This window comes from Cebus imitator, unplaced genomic scaffold (genome assembly GCF_001604975.1).
Source record: "Cebus imitator isolate Cc_AM_T3 unplaced genomic scaffold, Cebus_imitator-1.0 Scaffold11, whole genome shotgun sequence".
NCBI classification, from domain to species: domain Eukaryota; kingdom Metazoa; phylum Chordata; class Mammalia; order Primates; family Cebidae; genus Cebus; species Cebus imitator.
This window is the reverse complement of record NW_016107326.1, coordinates 12,231,854-12,257,169: the sequence shown is the minus strand read 5'-3', so window position 1 is coordinate 12,257,169 and position 25,316 is coordinate 12,231,854. Positions and strand designations below refer to the sequence as shown.

General features: G+C 36.9%; 2 protein-coding genes across 4 annotated transcripts in view; one reads left to right on the top strand and one right to left on the bottom strand.

The window, feature by feature from the left end:
* NT5DC1 (5'-nucleotidase domain containing 1) overlaps positions 1–25,316 on the top strand; it is a 144,465-nt gene that overhangs the window by 4,828 nt on the left and 114,321 nt on the right. For 2 of the 3 annotated variants that reach the window (XM_017497509.2, XM_017497499.2), the window contains exons 2-6: positions 1,207–1,298; positions 3,076–3,147; positions 5,537–5,643; positions 10,466–10,545; positions 12,614–12,698. In XM_017497509.2, the coding sequence (XP_017352998.1) occupies positions 1,207–1,298; positions 3,076–3,147; positions 5,537–5,643; positions 10,466–10,545; positions 12,614–12,698 (436 nt within the window). The remainder of the gene's footprint in view (positions 1–1,206; positions 1,299–3,075; positions 3,148–5,536; positions 5,644–10,465; positions 10,546–12,613; positions 12,699–25,316) is intronic. The other variant, XM_017497506.2, reaches the window with a different exon arrangement.
* Positions 13,670–23,618, bottom strand: COL10A1 (collagen type X alpha 1 chain). The gene is made up of 2 exons (XM_037727648.1): positions 20,454–23,618; positions 13,670–16,713 (listed from the first exon to the last, which is right to left on the bottom strand). Exons 1-2 carry the CDS (start codon positions 20,605–20,607, stop codon positions 14,825–14,827), a joined length of 2,043 nt encoding a protein of 680 aa, XP_037583576.1. The 5' UTR covers positions 20,608–23,618; the 3' UTR covers positions 13,670–14,824.

Sequence of the window (25,316 nt, the reverse complement as noted above, 5' to 3'; positions counted from 1 at the left end):
AGTGCTGGGATTACAGGCGTGAGCCACCGTGCCCGGCCATGTGTAGTGATTTTAATTAGCTTCACGACAGGGAGCAACTCGATTTGACATTTGACAAGGAGCCTTTGCTTTCTCCATGCTCACATCCTGACACTCAGACTCTGATGCCCCTACTCCACCTGTGTGCAGGCCCCTCAGTTTCTGAACCTGGGTTGCCCCCCATTCCCTCTACATTCACATGTCGAACTGCTACATCTAAGCATCTGTGTAAACCTCACCACCCCAGGGAGATTTCTTCCACTCCTCCAATGCCCTCTTCTTCGTAAGAGTATGACATGTTATCAAAACCTGTTGTGGGTTAATATCTATAGAAGTGTCAGATTGTTCAGTGCGTCCCTTTGAACACTGCACAGGCCAACTTAAACCTGTTTTGCTCAGGTTCAAGTGTACCCGACACTGGCCAAGGAACACTTCGAGGTAGAATAATGTAGGGCCATCTACCTTTTGTGCGCTTTTTGTTTGGTACATACAGTTCTTTTAAAATTGAGCCAGCACTTAAAAACCAGATGTTTCACTGAAAAACCTAGCATTTTTTTGTTGTTGAGAAATAAGATCTGTCAGCAATCAGTAGAGTATTTATTATTGTAATTAATGTACTTGCTTCCAAAGGCTTTCTTTGTCCTTTTTCTTTAGGTTTTTTTTTTTTTTTTTTTTTGGTTTTGTGTATGAGTGTGTGGAGAAATAAGAGTGATTTTCTGTATATGATAGCAGCATCATGACTTGTTTAGCCTGCCTGGTGCCCATGTGTATTTCACTCTGAGATTTCCCTGACATGGAGCCTTTCTGGCCAGAATGGACCAAGGATGGATGGATAGAGTCGTCGTCATCTTTATCATCTTAGTGATATATTAAATAAGTTTTAAAAGCTTTGTCAAGTCTTAAATTACTATCTCCAACACATTAGAATTCAGAAGTAGGGTTAATAATTGTCTTTGCTCATATAATTGTATGCTGATGGTATAATTTTGAAAGGGACAGCTACCTGGGTCATGCAGGGGTTGATAAATTGCTTGTGAAGGAGAATTAAACTGCAGAACTTCACAATTACAGATATTTCCCTCCTCTGACCTGCCTCCATCGGTGATTCCATTAGGTTTTTAGGTCTGTGACATTTAGAATGAATAGTGGGTGTTAAATTTAATCTCTTTTTCTTTCCTTTATTTGCAGCTCGTTTATAATAGTTTTGCCCAGTTCCTAGTGAAGGAGAAAGGGTATGATAAAGAATTGCTCAATGTGACCCCAGAGGATTGGGATTTCTGGTAAGTTCTTTTCTTTTCTTTTTTTTAAAGTCTGTACATCTCCTGTAGTTCTAATTGTTACCGATAAAGCTGTAATGCTTTCTCTTCTATGAAGCTAGAATGCAAAATGTGAAATTGAGTCAAAGGACAAATGTCTTCTATATCAAAAGCTTTGTATTTAATGAATTAAAGCGTTTTCTACTTTAAATAAGTGTAGACTTGCTTAATTAAATGTGAAAATTAAGAGCTTATATGACTAATTTGGATATTTTTGTATGGTTTAAGTTTGTCATAATAATTTCACAGGTTATTAAGAACTGTTTCTCAAATTTACATCTTTAAGAAAAAGGTTTAGTTTACTACCCTTTAATTTAAGAACTGTAAGAGAAGATGGGGAATCATCACGTTTTGAGTAAGCATCTGAATTAGGACCATTGGTTTTGGTCATTTGGATCGACATTCTCAAAACTCTTACTGCCATTCCCTTTCTGGGTTAGGACTCAACTTCCCAAAGCTTCCTTTGTCTTCCTCATTTAGATAACAACACAAACAAAAACACTAAGACACTTTAAACTGTTCAGTTTAAAATTAATAACAGGCCAGGCAGGTGTAATGGCTCACATCTGTAATCCCAGCACTTTGGTAGGCTGAAGTGGATGGATCGTTTGAGTCTAGGAGTTGGAGACCAGCTTGGGCAACATGACAAAACCCCAACTCTGCAAAAAATAAAAAAAATAAAAAATTAGCTAGATGTGGCGGCACGCACCTGTATTCCCAGCTACTGAAGAGGCTGAAGTGGGAGAATTGCTTGAACCCAGGAGGCTTAGGCTGCTGTGAGATATTGATCATGCCTCTGCATTCCAGTCTGGGCTACAAAGTGAGATCCTGTCTCCAAAAAATAAATAAATAAAATCAATAACAATCCTAAAACACATAGTGTTGNCTGCCTATCCTTTGGTAGCTTTGTTTCTGAAAGCTTCACTGATACTAATGAGGATTATTTTGTCAGTTACCTGGGTGTTGATATTTGCTTCCAACATTCTTTTGATTTTTGGTTAGTCTTTTTGGATGTATCATTTTTGTAAAAGGAAGAAACAGTAACATTTTCCTGTAAGAAAATACTGACTCTGGAAATTTTACCCTGAACAAAAGTAAATAATGCTTCTAAAGTACACTGTCGTTTTTGTTTAATTCCCTTGGTATTTGGTAGCCATTTTACCACTTTGCTTTTATTATTCATAATAATAAATCTTTCTCCCCAAATCCCACAAGTCTTTTATAGTAAAGAACCTAAAACTTAATTTGACTTTCTTTTAGTGGCTTTCAATAATATGCCTTGTCCAGAGGGCAAGTTCTTGTAAACTGACCTAAATTGAGACAAATTCTAGAGTGTAGGAACGACTGGCTAAATGCTTAACTAGTAATATATAGATGTGTGTGTGTATATATTTTATTTAGTGGAAAACATTTGTGCATTTTAACAAAGGTATGGGATGATGTTCAGGTTATTTTTTTCTCTTTAGAGTTTTAGATTTACCTTTTTAAAAGCCTAAGGATTTTTACAAACTAAATATGCTTTCCTTTGTTTGCCTGTATAACAATATTCGTTTTATATCCACTCAGTGATGGATATTTAATTTTACAGTTCGTAGTTATTCTTATTTGTGTGATTAACATATCATTCCCCTGCATGGGAGAATTCCCCTTTTAGCATTATGATGTTTGGAAAATATAGGTTGTTATTTCTTAGGTTAGCTAAAGATATTAATTGATTGATAATCAAACTTTTCTATTTTAGTTGCAAGGGTTTGGCATTGGATCTAGAAGATGGGAACTTCCTTAAACTTGCAGATAATGGCACTGTTCTCAGGTAATAAAACATAGTTGCGAAGTCAAAACTTTACTTTCTCTGGGACACTTTATTACTGCATGAAATATGACCTTTACAATACGGGTTAAATACGATTATTTTAATTAATTAGATAACAGATTATCTGTGTGCCTACATGTCTTTGTATGAATTGTTTGAGCCATTCAAATATGAATTTGTGAGGATTAGACTTAGAGGCCTAGTTCCTTTAAGTTTATCCCATTAAAAATATTTGTAGGAAATACAATAGAAAGTTTATAACTTGCTCCATCTCATTGACCACTCCTTTTGGCAAAAGAGCCCAGGAATTATAATGTTTTAGCTGAGTATGTAGATGCCTAAAATAAAATTGGGGTTCTTTTTGTTAAGGAAGAAAGAATGGGTATTGGGTATAGGTTGGTGTTGTATACCCACCACCCTTTCCTTCTCCATTTTTCTAAATTTGTCCCTATCATGCATGGGTCATGTTGTGTCCTATCTCCATTTGGAAGCTTTTCTGGACTGTTCCAAGTCTCATCAACCTCTCCCTCCTCCTGCACGCCAGGCTGACTTTCTTTCCTTCTCTCCTCTCTTAGTGGGCCCAACCTCTTAACTGTTGCTAAGGGTATGGCAAGCAGTCCAGAAGCAGCAGCTATCACTGCTCTGTCTCTCAAAGGGCACCAGGGAGGGAGCATCTGTTTTTTCTCCAGTACTAATAGTACAGGCAAGCCAACATGGATATGAAGCTATGCCGCTTATTACATATGCAAACAGGATCAGAATCAAAGGAGAAAACTCCCAGACCCCTAATATATACTCTCTTTTGATACATCATTCTTTTTGCATGATGTAAACTCCTTTCACACTTTCCCCCAGACCTTCCCCTAAGGTGCATCTAACTAAAGCAGGTGTAGTCCCACCTTTGGTATTTTGTAATTTGTTTCCATGTTTATCCCTCAGGCATCCAGAGATGGGATATGTGTAAATGCAGCTTTGTCTATGACCTTTAACTCTACTGTCAGATTCACAGTGTTCTTGGCTGTCTTCAACCATGGTTAAAAGAATGAAAAGCATTCTACAATTTTGTTTCTTTCTCTCCTTGCTTGTCTGTCTGTTCCTATCCCCATCCTCATCCTGCAAGGCCTGTCTCTCTCCATTCAAGTCCTGGCTAACCTTTAGTTTCTCCTGAATTTATTAGCGTAGCTCCTTGATGCTTTCTTCCAACCAGTATAGTAGATTTCCTTGTCTCATCATATTTCTCATTCGGGATTCCTTGATCTTTACATATAGCTTTCTAAAATGCTAACCTCTTCATAAAAAAGAGCCCATTTGTTTTTTCTTATTTTATTTCTTTTTTCCTTCATATTATTTTGTTACTGCATTGTAATACCAAGAGAATAATATTCTCGATCGTTATCATTTCTCATAATAAACTACACTAAAATTTCAACTACAATAATCCCTCCTTATCCTCAGAGATTATCTTCCAAGACCCTCAGTGGTTACTGGAAATCACAGATAGTGCACATCCCTACATGTACTATGTCTTATTCTATAATAAAGTTTAATTTATAAACTAGGTACAGTAAGAAAATAAAAATAAAATATAACAATAGAACTCAGAATGGCATGCAATTTAAAACTTATGCATTGCTTGTTTCTGGAATTATGCCCTTAGTATTTTTCAACCCAGGTTGACCACAGGTAACTGAAACTGTGGAGAGCAAAACTAGATAAGGGGAACTACTATATTTCTCTACAGAGTAAGATTCTTTTAGCCAGACCTAACTGATGCAAAAGCGTTATTTTGAGCCCAGAAAATACCTACTTTTTTGCCATGTTGCTCTGTTTTTCCATATTCCTCTTCAATTTCCCCATGTGGTTTTAGCCGTTTCCGTGTCCTTGAGTGGGCAGGTTGCTCCCATCTTGTCTTCATGGTCCTGCATGCTCATAGTCATCCACTTGTGGGTGCCAGGTGTCTCCTGTTACTCCTATGTGCCTGGTGGACTCACACTTTGACTCTGGTACCTACTGCTCTTTCTCTAGTGCTGCCAGAACTGGCTTCCCAGTAAACATGGTTGTTTTCTAATTTTTCCAGATATGTTAATCTTGTCTGTATAGTTAAAGGACAACTTCTCTAAAAAAGGGTGTTATCTTATCCAATGTTGACCTCAGAGTGAGCATCTCCTAATCACCTGCCACCTCCTAGATTAAAAGGGGGAAGTGCTACAGCTGTCCACAGACATTTACTTTATAGAATCCTAAACAGGGAGGCACCCAGCTGAAGACAGAAAAAATATGTATGTATTTGTTAGCTCCAGGGGCAGCAGGGATCAACAGTCACAATGATAGAGGAAGGGGCATTCAAGGGAACCATTAATAAACAATGTGCATCCTCTCCCAAAATCAGGGCAAGCCATGGCACCAAGATGATGACTCCAGCAGTGCTGGCAGAGGCATATGGCAAGAAAGAGTGGAAGCACTTCTTGTCGGACACTGGGATGGTTTGCCGCTCAGGTATGACTCAAAGGAGGAAGGAGGCAGCTTCACCATCTATTCCCTGTTTGTTTTGTACCCTAAACCTTTGATGTAAGGACAAAGAAGACTCCCCTTTCCCCCTGCTGGGCAGGATGCAAAACAGAGCTGCTTCAGTTTTATAGCAATAGGATGTATTTTTTCCAAGTGCATTTGATTTCTGTTTCGCAGATGGTTCAAAATACTGTTCACAGAAGATTTTATTGGTACTCCTTTTACCTGTACTTGTTCTGGTTTAAAGATTAGCACTTAGAAATAATACAGGCCTTAGTTGTCCTGTATTTACCAATTTGTTTTATGCTTGATCCTTACCTTTTCTTCCTCCATCTCTGATTTCTCCACATATTTACATTACTTACCACTTCTGTTTTCTATAATTATCTTCCTTACTGCCAGTTTAGTATCATCTGCCTTTGTCTCTTATTTTCCTGTTTTTCAAATGACTACTATTTTTCTTTTCCATTGCCTTTAAAGAGTTTCACCATGGGCAAACATGAAATGATTATTCAAAAGTTATTTACAGACAGAAATGTGCATAATTAATAGGGAATGGTTAGATGTTATTAAAAATCCCAATTATTAGTTTCTTTATTTGTTTTTATTTTTTGACCACTTTGCAGTTTTCTTCCACACTACAGTATTTGGTTGCACCTTTTCTCTTTCAGAGACTACAGTAACCTGAAAAGAGTTGTAGTTACTCCTTGTACCTATCATGTTTGCTTTGTTACATTTGCTCTCTTTTGAGAGTTCTGTTTTGTTTACTTGTTTGTTTTTATAGAGAGCTGAAAATGTCAGGAAGCATGAGTGCTATTGATAAAATTAGTTGATAGGAGAAACTAAGATTTCACATTGGAGTTAGACATAGAATGCCTTTGTATAATACCTGTCAAGTCAAATGGATGGAAAGCCTTTTGCTCAAATGATGGTAAAGAACTGCTATTATCTCTCCAGATGTTGGCAGGTGTAAACAGGCTCTTCCCTTCTCCTGGAAAAGCCAGGCACATACCTAAGTGTTTTACTCTGAAATTCATTAAGATCCGGAGTATTTTAAAGAAGTATTTGCCACCTGCTAAAAGAGCATTCATTCACTTGGTAAGACACACCTGTTTACTCACCGTTTTGCCCACTAGAGAGCGCTGCCTCCTGGAATCAGCAGCTTTATCTGGAGCTTACTTGGCCAGGAGCCTGATGAGGATGTTCCTGGGAGTTTATCTGCACTTACTTGAGTTGGTTAGGGAAGTGTTTCCCATCCAGGTGCCCAGTTCAGGTTGTGACACATAATAGAGGCCCATTGTTTTTGCAAAATGAGGGAGAGCTAATGCCTTTAAAAAATGATATGATTTTTTTAAATATGGAAAAGTATGAAAGAAAGAAAAAAATGGCCTGTGATTCCACAGCCCAGTTAAAGTTTGTTTAGATTAAAAATTAATCTCAGCACATGGTTAGAAAATTTAAATATTATAGAAATGAATAGAAGGAAGAGTAATTGTCTTCAACTCCTGTCTTCCAGAGTCCCTTTCCCCAGAGCTTATTTTTTAAATGCATACAAAAGGGATTATATATTTACCTTGCTCTTTTTAATTTACTTCTTGGAGATTCTGGCATCAACACACACACACGAGGTACATTGTGTTCTTCTAAATGCTGGGATGCTCTGCAATTCAGTGCTTGTATCATGATTTGTTTAATCAGGCTCCTCCTAGCAGTGGACATTTATGTTGTGTCTGGTGTTTCACCATTACGAACAGGCCTGTGGTGATGTTTTCATGAATGTATATTTTGCACTTTCATAAATATATCTAGGATAAACTCCTAGAAGTGTACTTGCTCTAAAGATATATAGATTTAAAATTTTGATAAATGTTACCAAATAAGTTCTTTATTTTCAGGAACTCCAGTTGATTCTATATCTATAGTTTTCTTCTGCATTTAAGTGTATTAATCTTCAGAGTAAAAAGCAGAGTTGTAAAGTATATTCCATATCAGTACATTTAGGAAATTTAAAGCACTGATGGATGTAGAGGTTTTTAGTGACAACTTGTTTGATAATCTCTTTTCAGGTTGCTGATATAAGACCAGTTTTCCTTGCCAGGTGATCTCCAGAGAGCAAATCCTTTTAAACTTACCTTCCCTAAATGGTAGATTATGTAGAAACAGCTTGATCTAGTAGAAATCACAAGGAGCTTGGTGCCAGACAATCCTGGCTCATACTGGCTCTGTGACAATTTGCTGGATAAAGTGACTCTGGTACTAAGTCACTCTTAGCATCATTTTACTCATCTTTGAGTGGAGATAATATCACTTACTTGCAGAAGTGAGAACATTTATTAACATAAATTTTTCCCTTCCCCTCAGTCCTTCATTTTCCATTCTACCATGGCCACTAAGACAAAGGGAGTAGGGTTGGTAGTGGCTTCTTGGGGAGCAGGCTTTCTGCTTGTAAAACTTATTGATTAATGGACTTGGTTTTAATTCAGAGGCTTGTTTTGTTGAACTGGGCTCACTATTCACTTCATTCACAGTGAGCTATCTCTTCTATACAGAGGTGGAGGTTGAAGCTTTCACATGGTATAGTGTCAGAGTTTGGGTGCTGGGTGAGGCATTGCAAGCAGCCTGGCCCACTTAACAGCTCAAGGCTGAACAAACGTCTTTGTGTCCACACAATGGACATTTAGCCCACGTTCAACAGTCAAGTGACCTTAGCCTCTTGCATTGTGGGTGAGAACCAATGAGCTCTTCTCATTGGGCTCCCCCTGAATTATTTGATTAGACCTCACCCGTTACTCAAAATCAGTAGTTGAACTCTTGGAATGAATTTTATCCATTAGTACCCGCAAATGAAGGAGAATCGGAGGAGAAAAGCAAGGGTATGTAACTGGCAATGCTGGGATGCCTCCTGCTCCAGCAGTGCCTGAGACAGCAGTGCCCAACCCATCAAGTTGGGTCACTCTAGTGTCAGGCCAAGAGATAAGACAAAGTGCAGATTAATGAACCTTGGGAAGCTTTGCCTACTGTCCTAAGCCTTGGGAGTTCTGGGGTGTCATACAGTCTTACAGCATAGCAAAGCAGAGGCAGAAAACCACATGGCATATCGTTTTCCTTTTCTTCCAGATCACTGATTCTTCACACTGGCAAAGCCATCGTGACCTTTCTTAGGAATTAAAAACAGCCTGAGAGGTTCCCCTAACAATTTAAGCTATGAAAGAATGAAAAACAGGGAGACTGTATCAACCAAAATATTTTTAACTGAGGGAATGAACGCAAACTGACACAGCCATTTTATGAATTAACAGAAAGAAAACTTCGATTTTATTTTTTATACATTTTTAAATAATTCTACAGGAAGAAGTAAGAGGCACAAAATAAAATTCAGAGGAACAGAACCCTGGCTTCTGCATATGGCTTTCTTCTAATTTCCCTATAATACTTTTGCATTCCAAAGTAATCTATTTGATTATTGGTTACTCATTCATTCATTCAGCAAACATCTCTTGAGTACTTAGAATATGCTGAACACTGCCTAGTCAACACTAAACAACAAGACAAATGTGTTCCATAACCTCATATGCATAGCTAACAAATGGGAGGAGGGGGGAATCAAAATCAAATGATTACAATGATGTACTCAAGCATCTTATTATTAATGCAAAATCTGGCTTTGCCTACTGGTTCTCTTTGATTCTTCTTGGTAACAAGCATTCTCTAGGGAACTCTGTGAGGTTGGGTTCCCTCAAAAGCAGAGTGGTTACTCCTGATCTCAGTAGTCAGGAGTGAAGGAGTGAGAGGGTGAGACATGGAAGGAACAATGGGTGCTGGACTCCACTGGGACTTCCAAGGAGAAGCACGGAAAATACCTCCCAGAATTGTCAGTCCATGGAACAGGAGGCAGGGCATTCATTTACTGGTTCCTGAACCTGTTCCAAGTTTGTAGTTTGCCACATGGGCTCCAGAGCCGTTGGGAGGAAGAGAATAACACAGTATGCCAAGGTGGGATGGTGCTATTAGCATAGCTGTGGCTGGAATCAGACATGGGCCAAGGGAATGTGACATGGGTCATCAAAATTGTCTGTTCAGGGACAGCAGACCCAAAAGTCACGTGTGCCAAAGAAGGACTCAAATGTAATTCTACCCTAAGGTCATATAGAATAAACCAAATCCTTCTCTTCCGTGAAATCTTGGAATGTACCTGTCCCATACTCTACACTTGATTTTGATTATAATCACTTGATTTTTGTTCCCCCGTCCTCCCATTTGTTAGCTACAGTTTTTATAAGATAAATACACTGTGTTTTCACATGGCGTGGTTATATTCTACTTATCACCCCAGTTTTTTTCACATTGTACTGAAATTTGTCTTAAATGGCATAAAAATAGAATGCAGTACTCTAGGTGGGATTGGCCAACCAATCTGAAAGTAGGGAGCTCTTCATGGCACTCCAGCATTAGGTTAATTGATTGTTTTGAAATTCAGTGACATCGATAACATAAATTATGGCTTTTTAATATTCTATTTTATTTTTTACATATACTCTTCTTAGTTTTTACATTCTTTAAGCTGACTAAAATATCTTTGAATACAATGCTTAACTTCCAGATATTATATTTTAAATTTCTTGTGGTGCCCTCAGAGCTTACATCTTTTTTAAAAGACAATGACAGCCAATAATGGTGCCATTTTGAATTGAAATGGAGGCTTCTTCAGATAATTAAACCAAAATCTAATGTCTCTTCAGCCACATTTCTGTGTATTTCACATGCATACAGCATTATGTTGTTCCCAGTTTAAAATTTTGTTCTTTTTTAGGAAAGTACTATTTTTACGACAACTACTTTGACCTGCCAGGAGCTCTTCTATGTGCCAGGGTGGTGGACTATTTAACAAAAGTAAGTGGGGGCTCATTTTTTTAAACTATGATATGTCTCAGTCATAAATTGGAGAACTTAATTACATATTGCTTCTGAGCTGTGATTTTTGCTCAGTTTCTTCTTTGTGGTTTCAGAGGTGATGAGGAAAGAAAACATGGTGAATTTGGTTAAAATATTTTTGGGAAATTAAATAGCAGTGACTTTTTTTTTCCTTTCAGGAAAAATAAACCTATTCTCCAGCAGAGGGTGCAAAAGTTTAGAAAAAGAAAATAAATACAGAACTTGGCATCTGGACAAAATATTTTCTTTAGTAAAATAAATAGTTTCATTTAGCAAAATGAAAAGTTAAAGGTTAAGACAATTCGGCATGTCTTTAAGCATTCTAAATAATATAAAAGCAAAAAAATTGATGAAATTTAAAAATTCACCATTTTGAGCATCATTTAATGAATGTAAATTTTTTCTTCTGTACTGTGTATCAAGATTAAATTCAATCTCTTGTTATACTAGTTTATACTTAGGACTTAAGACCTGTAAACATAAAATAGATTTATGTGTCAGAATCACTTTTCTTTATGCATATGTTATCTTTTAAAAATCACTGCTATTTGGACCAGGCACAGTGGCTCATGCCTGTAATCCCAGCACTTTGGGAGGCTGAGATGGGCAGATCATAAGGTCAGGAGTTCAAGACCAGCCTGGCCAATATGGTGAAACTCCATCTCTAATAAAAATACAAAAATCAGCCAGAAATGGTGGTGTGTGCCTCTAGTCCCAGCTACTCAGGAAGCTGAGGCAGGAGAATTGCTTGAACCCGGGAGGCAGAGGTTGCAGTGAACTGAGATTGCACCACCGCACTCTAGCCTGGGTGACAGAGTGAGACTCTGTCTCAAAAAATAAAAAAAAAATCACTACTGTCATTTTGATAATAGAACACAGGTAATGTTTTACTTGTGAATCAGAATTATATTTATGTGTTGTGAAAGCTTCCATTTGGGTATGTTTGGGTATGTTCATAGAAATCTTTATTAATACACGATAGAGTCAGTTTCTCATTTGGTAGTTATTATAAGCAAAGTGTATCAGTCTTTAAATATTTTGGAGTTTGTATATTTAGATATAAATATCTAGTAGTCTGTCTTTCTTTGGATAGGTCACTGGTTAACATTTCCAAGGAAGCAAAGGATCTTAGGGTTGTGTGTTTTAATGTAATGTTTATTTGCTTTCTGATTGAAAAAAATCTTAATAAAAATTTACATTTTGGATTTGGAACCTGATTCATTTCTTCTATTGAGATTTGCTGCTCTTTCATATTGAAATTCAGGTTACCTGTGCACTGAATTCTAAAGTCAGGCTTCAGTCTTCTTAGTCCCATTGATGCCATAGTATCTTATATCAAACATTCTGATATCTCAGAAATTATATAATGCTGTGAATTTGCTGTGTTTAAAAATACTCTATAATTTTTAGACTTTGATAAGTGGAAATTTTTATTTTATTTGGGCTAAATGAGCAATATTAACATTTAGTGATATGTGTTTATATACATAGCAGTGATTTTCATGGAAGATTTCTCTTTTTAAAATCACATTTAGAAGAATGAGAACTTTATTAATCTATGATGTTTTCTAAAATATAAACTCCTTTGAGAATATAGTAATAGAGATGCTCCTTAACTTATGATGGGGTTTTTTTCTGACAAATCCATCGTTAAGCCAAAAATACTGTAAATGCATTTTAAACATCTGGCTTACTGAATATCATAGCTTAGCTTAGCTTATACTCAGAACACTTCCATTAGTCTACTGTTGGGCAAAGTCACCAAACAAAAAGCCTAGTTTATAATAAAGTATTGAATATCTCATGTGATTTATTGAATACTGTACTAAAAGTGAAAAACAAAATTGTTGTATGGGTACTTAAAGTTTCTACTGAATCTTTATCACTTTTGCACCATCATAAAATAAAAAAAATATAAGTCTTACCATCTTAAGTCAGGGACTGTCTGCATTGTATTTGCCAGCATTTTTCACTATGCTTAAAAACTGAATTATTGCATTTATTACATTTGGAATTATTTTTTCAGCAGAACAATGGTCAAAAAACATTTGATTTTTGGAAGGATATAGTTGCTGCTATACAACACAATTATAAAATGTCAGCTTTTAAGGGTGAGTATAGTAAAGAGGGGCTTCCTAATACATGTTTGTGAAACTATGTTTGTCTGGTGAATTAGTTAGAAAGTATGTGCTTTGCTACATATCTTACTTAGGATTTAATTTGAGCTTAAATATTATTATAAAGTTAGCTCTGCTTACATTTTCAGAGGTCCTTTTATTTGCACTTCTTTCATGATTATAATTGCCCATATTCCAAGCTGTACTGTGCTGTTACACTCTCTTTTACTATGCCTGCCATGAGGTTCGTTCAGTGAGTTCCTCAGAATTGAAGTTCCGGTTTTGCTTTTTCCTGGCTTGGGCATGAGGGTTGGTGACTTGTAACCATTAATGTAGTAGTTATAGACATGTGGGCAGATGTCTGCCAACAGAAATTTTGTTCTTGTTGCCTAAGGAACAAGATTGGCTGACCCAGAATGGGGGCAGAGATATCACCAATCTTGAGCCCTGAATTTTACCTTTCCAATCACACCCCAGCTTGGATTACACAAGATTGCTTCTAAGGAATAAATAGATGCCTTTATAGTATGTTACCTCAGTGACTTGAGCCACATCGTCCTGATTAAACTAATCAGACGATGGATGCTCAAGAGTATTATTTTTCAGCTTGGAAAAATGTTGCCTTTTGATTGACATAAAAAATTGCTTGCCTTTTTAAAATGTAATTCAAGCCATCAAAACAATTTTAAATATTATGACTAAAAACATGTCAAGACAGTAAATAGTAACTGCAGAATATTTGTTCAAATGACATATTTCTCTGTCACCTGCTTCTTTCCCTCCCAGAAGAAAATTTACAACTTTGTGGTGACTGTCTCATCTTTCTATGCCTAGTCATCAGCCCTTGACCCTGACTCAGATTGCATGTGGCTTTGAGGGTACCTTTTCACGGGTCTACCCTTAGTGCTTGGGTCTGTAGGAATGAATATTCATCCCCAGTATAGGAACATATCCATGACAACTGCAAAAGCCACCCACCACTTTATTGTTCTACTTTTTTATTAGCTTTAAAAAATGAAAAGCCTTAAAAGAATGGTTGAGAACAGCAAATAGCTGCTTTCAAATTAATTCAGCATAAAAGTCTATTGATGTTATTTTATTGTATTGTAAATAGGAGTAGGTCAAACATTTTGTGCTTTAATAAGTGAGGCACAGCTTAAAAGTTTTAAACAGCAATATAAAAATACAGTACAGAGCATAAATAAATAATGTGTCTCCACTTCTAGTCAATTCTTTGAAACCCTCAATGTTAATTATAATTTCACTTGAATGGGAGGCACAAGGTACATGTGCTAATGTTCTGTAAATCCAGAAAATCGTATCACATAAGATCCAATAAAGAATTAAAGAAGTCAGATTAATCACATTTTTGTTAAATAAATAGGAATAGGTCAGATACCTGTTTCCAATTTATGCTGGGTATATAAAAAGCTTCTCTGCAGTCACAGAAAAGCTTGAAAAGGTTCATTGACGAAAGCACCTTGCATTTCAGATGAACTTCAATATAATATTTTGGGATTTTTTAATATAAGAGCTTTAAAAGTATACATGCTCCTGTATATTTTATAGATATTGATGAAAGGGGCCATACAAGCCTCAGAGTAATGCACCTTCAGAAATATTTTAGGGGATACAGTGTCTTTTAAATTTGAATATTCAAGTATTTAAGTTCTACAAAGTTATATGATACCTCCTGAATGTTTCCTAAGAAGTTCTCATATTAGTAGTTAGAAACAGGTTTTTTAAAAAAGGAAATGTTGAGTTTCTCAAATCAAACTTCACATAACTTAGAGCTGTATTTCTTTTTTTTTCTTTAGATTTTTTTTTTTTAACATAGCAGGACTTCTTTGGTGATATTTTTAAATATTGGAGGAGTTCACAGAAAACTTGAAAGAGCCTTAGGATTGCTGACTAGAAATTCAAGAGGGTCTTCACATGTGTTTTTACATTGCTGCTCACTTTTCAGGGGGAAGGTTTGTTGGTCTGATAACTCAAATCCGTATTTCAGAAAATAAAAATTATATTCTTTTCAGCCTACCTCCATATGCATTTTGTAGGGTGGGGTAGAGTTGGAGAATGCCTTTTCAAGCAGAAGATTTAGATTAGCTCTGTGGGTGTACTCACATTGGAGCCACTAGGAATCCTGAGAAAGAGGAGTGGACGTACTCAGAGGAGTATAGGCCATTTGACTCGGCATTGGGCAGCTGGAGCCACACCTGGTCATTTTCTGTGAGATCAATGATGGCACTCCCTGAAGCCTGATCCAGGTAGCCTTTGATATATTCATCATAGGTGTACATTACAGGGGTGCCATTCTTATACAGGCCTACCCAAACATGAGTCCCTTTCACGTGCACGTGGTAGGAAAAATAGTATATTCCTGGTATCCTACAAGTAAAAATTCCAGTCCTTGGGTCATAATGCTGTTGCCTGTTATACAAAATCTTATCAAATGGAATGGGAGTTCCTATTGCTGGGTAAGCTTTGGAGAGAATAACAGTAAAAGCAGACACAGGCATTCCTGTTACTCCCTGGTTGGCACTAACAAGTGGCATCCCAGAAAGACTGGGCCTTTGGCCTGCCTTTATAAAACCTTCAGGCATGACTGCTTGACCTGGTGGGCCAGGAGGGCCAGGGGGCCCTGGAAGGCCAGGCTCTCCAGAGTGTCCTCTTGGACCTGGAGGCCCCGGTGGCCCAGTGGGTCCATTGAGGCCCTTAGTTGCTATGCCAGCTGGGCCAGGAGGACCAGGATTTCCTGGATCCCCTTTAGAACCGGGGAAACCTGGAATGCCTGGTGGCCCAATAGGGCCTCTAGTACCTGGTATTCCAGGGGCACCTCTTGGACCAGCCTCTCCACTGTGTCCTGGCATTCCTTTAGCTCCTCCTGGACCCACAGGGCCTGGGAGACCAGGAGGGCCTCCAACTCCAGGATCACCTTTTGGGCCTGGTAGCCCTGGGTTACCCTTAGGACCACTGAGACCTGGTTCTCCTGGATACCCTGGTTTTCCTTCTGACCCAGGGGAGCCCCTTTCACCCTTAGCCCCAGGGTATCCTGCAGGCCCAGCTGGCCCTGTGTCACCTTTAGGACCTGGGAGACCATGGTTGCCTGGGATGCCTTTTGGTCCTTGGGGTCCCATATTCCCAGGGGGTCCAGTCAGACCTGGCTTCCCAGGAAGACCTGCTGGCCCTTGTTCCCCTTTGGCACCTGGACCCCCAGGAAGGCCAGCAGGTCCTCTTTGTCCCTTCAGACCTGGCAAGCCCGGTTTCCCAAAGCCAGGAGGCCCTGGGGGCCCAGTTCTTCCTGGAGCCCCAGGGAGACCTTTTGTTCCTGGAATCCCTGGCTGGCCCGGGGCTCCAGCAGCTCCTGGCTTTCCAATGCCTTCTGGCCCTCGTTCCCCAGGAGGGCCTTGGGGACCTGGTGGGCCACTTGGTCCCATTTCTCCTGGAAAACCTTTATCACCTTTGATGCCTGGCTGTCCTGGAACCCCATTTTCGCCTCTCTTTCCCACTCCAGGAGGGCCAGGTGGTCCCATGGGACCCTGAGGACCTGGAAGACCCCTCTCACCTGGACGGCCTGGAGCACCGTATCCCATTTCCCCTTTCTGTCCATTCATACCAGGGACTCCTGGTGCACCCTTTTCTCCAGGAAAGCCCCTGGGTCCTGGGGCTCCTGCGGGTCCTTGTTGTCCAGGTTTTCCTGACACAGAAATACCAGCTGGTCCAGGGATTCCAGGTGGCCCTGGTGGGCCCCTTGGTCCTGGTAGGCCAGCTGGTCCAATATCTCCTTTTGGTCCATATGGTCCTCTCTCTCCTGGTTTTCCTGGGAGTCCTGGCACACCTGGCTTCCCTACAGCTGATGGTCCCGGTGGTCCTGGCAACCCTGGCTCTCCTTGGAGTCCAGGACTTCCATAGCCTGGTTTTCCTGGTGGTCCGGAAGGACCTGGGTGCCCTCGAGGTCCAGCGGGTCCTGGTGGACCAGGAACACCTTGCTCTCCTCTTACTGCTATACCTAAAAGACATACCCAACACACCCACCCATAGAAGGGGATGGTTAGTGACATTAAAGATAATCATTGCGTTTCAAAATACGAATTGGGATAGGATATTTCAGTGTCATTTATTCCATGTAGACAAAACATTCTGAAATGGTTTTAGAGAATATGTTTTGCATTGCTTTAAAAAAAAACTCTGCTAGAGAAGATGATTTCATAAAACCATGGCTACCATAATACTTTTATCACATGACAGTGATTCATGAAAATGAGGTGGGATTGAAGAATTCCTCTAGAACAAGTGACAGTGAGAGTAAATTTAGTACATCTGTTTTGGGAAAATCATGTACAGAAAAGGCAGAAAAAGACTAGGGCAGAATAACTGAGAAAATGTTTAAGAACTATAAAAATTTTCCTTCTCAAAGCTATCTTGTCAGACATAAAAGAGAAACAGAATTAATTCTGATTTACATTGCCATGCCCCTGCTGAACCCAGGTTAGATTTAGGTTTATTTATTTTTACCTCAGAATATACTGTGAGCTTTTATACTCTCCATTATTGACTTAAAATCAAAACAAAGATTTAGAAAATTAAACATAATGGGTAAGGCACATAAAATAGCATTAAAGTACTTACCTAAATACAAATATATATTGTTTTCATAGAGCTCTGAATACAAATATATATTGTTTTTATAGAGCTCTGAGGTCACTTGACCTGATAAACTAAACTTAAACTAAAAAATCATAGTGCCGGGGGCGCGGTGGCTCACGCCTGTAATCCCAACACTTTGGGAGGCCGAGGCGGGTGGATCACGAGGTCAAGAGATCGGGACCACCCTGGTCAACATGGTGAAACCCCGTCTCTACTAAAAAAAACTACAAAAAATTAGCTGGGCATGGTGTCATGTGCCTGTAATCCCAGCTACTCAGGAGGCTGAGGCAGGAGAATTGCCTGAACCCAGGAGGCGGAGGTTGCGGTGAGCCGAGATCGCGCCATTGCACTCCAGCCTGGGTAACAAGAGCGAAACTCCGTCTCAAAAAAAAAAAAAAAATCATAGTGCCTGTGATGTGAAAAATGCTGCTGGACCACAAGTATGGGGAAAGCACAAGGTAAAGATGTTTCTGAGATTTGGAAAACATTTGATGTGTATACATGCAGAGCAAATCATTAAAATAGATAGGCTGAAATGGGAAAATAGGCTGAAATAGGAAACTGTTTTTGATTTAGATATTTTTCATAATAATTAGAGTTGTATTTCAATTTGAAAACATTTATTAATAAATACATAGAGCTTTCCCCATGGATTTTCAGAAAATGACATCAGGAAAAAGACTATGAGAAAAATTAATTTATGTAAAAGATTTCCATATATTAACAAATGTTTCATTGATTGTAGTGTGTATGCATGATTATATTATGTGTCAGTGGATGTTGATATGTTGCAAATAGATGGATAAATAAGGAAGGAATTTTTTAATGGGTTGGAGGAATAAAATAGTGTATTTTTTTAAAGGCCAACTGTGTTAGATTGAAGTTTGCTTCAGAATCTGATTATAAGTGTCATGTTCACAACTAAAAATAATTGTCTTAGTCTGATTGGAAACCTGTTTTACTGTTCAAGAGGAGAAATAAGTCAATGGAAAAGAGTGCATCGGGCATCATCCAAGGCTAGAACTCCAGTGAAAGGGTTAACTTTGTTACTTGTAATGTTGTCCTAATGGGTCCTCAACTTCTTGGTTCAAGAAAGAATTTGACTTCTATTGAATGCTTGGGGGACAGCTCCTGTTTGTAGGTTGCCATCTGAAAAATTTTTCTTCATTCAAGATTAGGGTAGCACAGTCCTCAAGGAAAAATGACTACTTGCTACTATTAAGTTTTTTAAATGCCACAAACTGAAATCGTGATTGGTTGTGTCAAAATGTGGCACCTGTCTGCCCACCAGCTGTGGAATCCTCTGCAGCATAATTTAGAATGTTTTGACTGAACTCTTTTGTAACCTGTGTTGGATAGATATGCCTAAGAATTATGTAGTAACTCTTTGAATTTCCGCTATCAACTTAATGCTTTACTTGTATAGACTGTGGCCTTTTGTGTTTGTTACAGTGCATTAATGCCTGCCAATGGATGATAATGCAGTAGAGTGTCTATCTAAAAAGAGACTAAGGTGGATTTAGTACTTTAAATACAGCTTCTGAGCTTTTCATTTAAGATATTTTCATTTGTTCTGTAAAAGTAGCCAAGATAATGGAGTATAATAAGAAAATATCAAAGTATTTTTAACTTTCTAAACATAGTGCATTTTCTTTTTAATTCAAGACTGTTTATTATGCTCTTATTAAGGTATTAAATAGTCTGAATTTGTGATCACAGAAACTATTGAATACAGTGCTGTTTGTCATAGCATTTAAGTTGTGTTTGTTGCTTCAAGTAAAGCAGAAGGTCCTTTGCCTTTTATTTTTTCTTTACTAGCTTTTTACTTTTAACATTTTTATTTATATTTTGAGACATTCACAAGTATCTGTTGTATACCTGTGCATTTATTTTCAAATATTACCTTTTGTGAAATATTTTAAATTTAATCTTTCTTCTTAAAAAGACAATTCTATAAGTTTCATTTGCTCAAAATGGTTGTTCCCAAAAGTATAATATTTAAAAGTGTATAACAAATATCCTTAGCTTTATTTACAGGATAAAATATATAACTAAAAAATTATGGAAAGGGAATTTGAAGCCTGCAGTCAGTTTGTATTGTTCAGTAGACATTTCATAGGCAGTTGTGTCAGTTGCTATTATAAAATTAGTAAATATGAGGCCTAGAAGTTGCCCTTCTTTGAGAGCCATAGTTCTTTACATATATTATCTCAGTACCCTTCAAAGAGTAACCAAGAAAACTGGACAGATAAGCAACAGATTGAAGAAGAACATTAACTTATTGAAGGCTATATTAGTAACTAAAAGCAACAGAATTAAAACTAGGAGTAACAGAAGTAGTAGTAGAAGTAATAGCAACACTTAAAGCACTTTACAGGTATTAATTCATTTAAACCTCACAGCAGCCCTTGAGATAGCTGCTCCTTATTTTACAAATGAGGAAACTAAGGCATGGGAGGACAAATAACCTACCTCAGGTCACACAGCTTGTATGTTATAGTTATGTCTCTGCATTTTACCACTACACTGTATTAAAAATGTGTAAGTAATTATGAGAATTGTAGTTTCATTTGCCTGCTTGACAGTTCTGATAATTACATTTGTTCATTGTTGGGGGGAGCATCAGATTTTTTTTGAAAAGACTCTGTTTTATGTCTGTTTGTGGGCTAGTTGAATTAGTTTGAAAAGTAAATATTTAATTACTCAGGTACATAAACCAGCTATTTTCTTTGTACAATTGGCAATACTCTTTAGCTTAAAATTTTTTAACTTGATTAATTTTGATTAGATCAATATTTCTGGATTACATGAATTATTTGTGCAAAAACAGCATCTGAGAAAAAAAATTTTACACACAAAAGTTCTTAATTTTCTCCAGGTATATCTTTATACTATACTTTCAGGTATATAGTTTCTACTATACTTATGGATGTTCTTGTCCTACTTTTTTCACAGATCGCTTTGTTGTAATAATTTGGGCTAAATCAGAAGCTTGAAAATAATTTAACACCGGAGTTAAATGCATTTTGTTAAAGAGATTATTAAGATTGTAGAAAGCAACAACCAACTTGTTAATAGAACAAAATGTACAATTCAGTTTACCTTTACTCTTTATGGTGTAGGGAATGAAGAACTGTGTCTTGGTGTTGGGTTGTGGGCCTTTTATGCCGGTGGGTGTTTGATATCGTTCAGCATAAAACACTCCGTGAACCAAGTTCAAGGATACTAGCAGCAAAAACAGGATTTGTGGCAGCATATTCTCAGATGGATTCTGAAAAATAGAAAATAATAACTTTATACTGCATTATTATTAACCTATTATTCTGTTTCACAGATGAGTTCTTTATACAGTTATCTACTTTTTTAACCTTTCCTATATATTTTTAATATGTGCCATAAGTAAATGAGAGAACATTATTTAGTAATCTAAATATATGTCTAATAGTTATTTATATTCAGGTAATCAAGTGAAAAACAATGATTTAGCTAAAGAAAAAGAAACAGAAATTAGGATTGGATGTCTGTATTAAATAATCCAGGATCTTTGACATAGCCTGAAATATCCAATAGTTTCAAAATACACTGAAATTCAGATTAGGGCAAATTTTTAAAATATGGTTTTATTAGGATTATCATCTATAGACTGATGCAAAAAGAACTTTCTGAGTGCATTTTAGTAGAAACCATATTTTTAAAAATCACTTTAATACTTGTAATATTTGAGAAAACGCAAGTATTTAAATTATTGAAGTTTGTTTCCAAGCAAGTTAACATGGAAGTCCGCCAGTGAGCATACACTTACCTGGGTGCTGGGAGTTCCTGGAAATGGTGCCTTGGCAGCTTTCTGAAGCCTCCTCTGCCCAGGTCAGCAGTGCAGAAGGTGCCCCTCCAGAGCTGCCCTGTGGTATTTATACTGTTTTTCCCTTAGTACATGAGGTTACCCTGAGCTTAAGCTCCTCCCCCCCCAAGATGGTAAGCAGTAATTATGGTGGAAAGTTCTATTGGGCAGGCACACAGGATCAGGCTGGGCTCTCCTTTTCCTTGTTTTCTTATTGAAAAATAAAACCTTTGTCTTAAATATATATTAATAGTTTTAACCAGGGACGATTTTTTTCTGTGATTTTATCTTATTAGTTATTACCCTAGTGTTTAGACTGGTTGATGACAGAATGAAGATACCTCCTTTTTATTTTTGAAAAACACATTCTTATGTTATTTGATTAATATCATATAATATTTAGTAGTACATGAAAGTGGATAAAGAATTCCTTGAATAGAGTACTGGATTTAAACCATCATCTAAATTATTGAGTTATTATATAAAGTTATCAATGTATCTATTAATGTTTGTAAATTTTTGTGAAAATAGCTAAACTCAATTCCTACTTTTTAGGCTTAAGCAAAAGAAACAAAATGGTGAAAATGTAGGCATGTGGTTTTGCATGTCAGAATTTTAGTGTAAGCCTTCAGAAGTTAATAAGAGAAATTTAAAATATGATAGCATATTAAATATTTTAAATTTTTCAGACAGGGCAAGACATCTGTGAATTTGATAGTAGAGTTAGCAATATAATTATCCTGAAAGAATTAGCTTCCTTATTACAACACTACAATATATTCAGTAAACGACTTCAGATTTTCTCGTTAAATTTGGATTTACTTTAGAGTTGCAGTAGAGTTTGCAAAAACCCCTTAATTTGATAATCTCATATTATGTTAATTTACATAAGATTGCTGTGTTTATTTAAGGAGAGAAAATTTTTCAAACTTTGCTTTCAGCTTTAAAAAAAAATTATTGGCTTAACTTACAGTTTCCTTTAGGAATCATCCCAATTAGAAATACTTTTTCCTCAAGGTGGAAGTAAAAACTGTGGTTGTCAATTTCAGTAGAGTCTGTTTAACGATATTAGGAAAACTTTAAAATCAGGTTTTAGAATCCTAAAAAATCTAATAAAGATAGGAAGTTGAGAACCCAAATTTTTTATATTATTTAATTGCATCATTTTGAATCAAGATCAAATTGACTATACAGGTGAACTGATTGAGAAGGACAATTTTATACATGGGCATAGACACATCATTTTTCTACCTCCATAGACTTAAAGTAACATGGATTCAGGATTAATGAATAATTAAAATAATTGAAAGTTTGACCAGTGAATGAAAGAAAGATTTGTCTTTTTTACTTTTCCCTTTCTCTCCCCTGCAAGCAATTTTCTGTATTTTAAACAAAGCCTTGTATCGCCCGTTATGGAAATGTAAATGGATAAGGCATCTTATTTGCCTCTCTCCTCTCGCTTTATTTTGTTAATTGAAGTATTAAAAAATCTACATTGTTATATATGTCTCTGTATAATATTCATAGATACATATAAAATATGTTTTTTATAGCAGTTCAGACTAACAGAATAGGAAAGTTTATATTATAATCATTCTTTCATCATTTGGAAATTATATGTGGAATAGCTTTTGTAATTATAATATATACTCTGCTACATCTGTAGGAGACCACAAAAGATAAATGTGAGAAAACACCTGCCTTCTACTGTCTTATGGCTCATTTGGACAACCTTTTGAAAAAGTGAGGGAGGTATCTTTATGGACGCTTTTGAATGCTAGATTGAAGAATTTGTTTTGAAAGGAATTATTAAAAATATATTTTTTAGGTTTTTTGTGTATATATGGTGACACACATGCACACACTTACTTCTGTTTGCTTATAATTGAGACCGATACCCTGTTATCATCCATGTGAACATTCAGAAGACTAATTCTCAGCTCTTAATATATAGCGCTGTGTACCTGTGTATACCAATTTTTCATCTGTGGCTATTGCAACACTTTTCAGAGCTTTTCACTTTAACCTTTCTGGGTGTCTGTTTTTTATCAACACAATGAAAAGTTTGGACTAGGTGGTTTCTAAGCTCTTCCCAGTTTTAAAATTAGATTATTCTTGTGTTTGAGGTATTCTGCTGTTCTCCATGGTCAGATGGTAGACTTGGCTCCGGTTAGTACTTACTAGAGACAAAAAAAAAAAATCCATATCGGGCGGTTGTATGCCTTCTTTTAGGATATGTAAATATATTTGGGTATTTGTCATTCTGTATTCCCCTTTAGCTTTGGAAAATGTGGTGTCTTCATTGAATAAGCCTTGGGCAGCCAACCCTTTTTGCAAATAGTATGCTTATTTCAGCACAAGGAATCTGACTGCTGTTTGCTTTGTTAGTCACATAAGAAGCACTGTCTGGTCCAAAACAGATTGTAGAATCAGAATATTTTCTAGCCACACCCCACCCAATTGTGTATTTAAAACTATTTTTATTCTGGGTGTTTACTTGTAGCTGTTTGAAGTGACTAGTCTGTGGCTTTATGAAGGAAACCCATTCCACTCAAAACAGAGAGCCGTATTCTTTAAACTCTATAACCTGAGTGATTTTTTAAAATATCAAATATGAATGATGCTTTTTTCATATCTAGCAGTTAGCTACTATTAAGCTTGCCTATTCATTTGCACATCTGTGGATCTTTAATTAATTCACTTTATGTTTCTTAAGTACTTCTTAAGTGTTAGGCATTGAGATAAACACTGGGTGAATAATATACTTTCTGTACCCTTAAAGTGTTTACACAGTGGTTCTCAATCTCTTTTCCCCACTTCTGCAGTCCTGAGGGAAATGGCACAATTCCTTCCATCTTTGAGGTTCATTAAGACAGTGGTGGTTCAAAGACTATATTTTATAAAACTCCTCAGGTGATCATGGTGGCCTCCTAAGCTAGAATGTATAGTCTGATATCAGTGTTCTGTTACCAGCTTGTTAATATTAGTAACATTGATTTTTGTTGTTTGTGTTCATATGGTTTTTAAACTTTTCTATAGAAAACTTTAGTCTTTTATAAAAGTAGGAAGAGTAGTTACAATAAATGCCTATATGACTATCATTCAAACTAATCTCAGCTCACTGTCACTCAATTCTCCTTTTATTCACCACTCCTCTAAATTCTGAAGCAAATCCCATATGTTGTATCAATTCACCTATGAATATTTTTTTATATTTTTCCAGAAGGTAAGGAGTCTTTTTTCTTTAAAACAATATCATCCTTAGATTAAAAAATCAGCCATTTCTTAATATCATTAAATGCTGTAGTTCCCGGTACATATATAGACATGTATACACACAAACATATATATACACACATATATATTGTATATAGAAACACATATATATCCACATATCTACATATATTTTTTGATTGATAAATTGTTCAAACTAGGTTCATGAATTGCCATTGATTAATATATCCCTCTTGTCATGGTTTGAATGTATCTACCAAAGTTCATGCGGTGGACACTTAATCCTTAATGTAACAGTTTTGGAAAGTGGGATCTTTAAGAGGTGATTAGGTCATGAGGCTATGCCCTCATGAATGGATTAATGTTGTTATTGTGGGAATGGGTTAGTTTTTGTGAGAGTGGGCTATATATAGAAGCAAGCTCGGCCCCCTTTTTCTTTCTTGCACACTTTTGCTCTCTTTTGCCTTCTGCCATGGGATACTGCAGTATGAAGGCTCTCTCCAGATACCAGTGTTACCCTCTTGGATTTCCTAGCCTTCAGAACTTTGTGCCGAATAAACTCTGTTCATCATAAATTACTCCATCTGTGGCGTTCTGTTAGAGCAGTGTAATATAGACTAAAGTACTTGTTATTCTAGGTGTCTTAGCATGTCACTCTTTACTCTCTTGCAGTTTATTTGTTGAAAAACTGTGTCGTCTGTCTCGTGCAGTTTCCTATGATCTGGAATTTATTGTCACATAACTTGCTGATCTGCAGATTGGTAGTTAAATCTAGAATATTCATCTGATTTTAGGTTCGAGATACACACATTCACTCATACACAGACACAACATGCACAAATACATTTTTTTGGCAAGAATGCTCTATAGAGAGTGGTATGATATACTTCTGT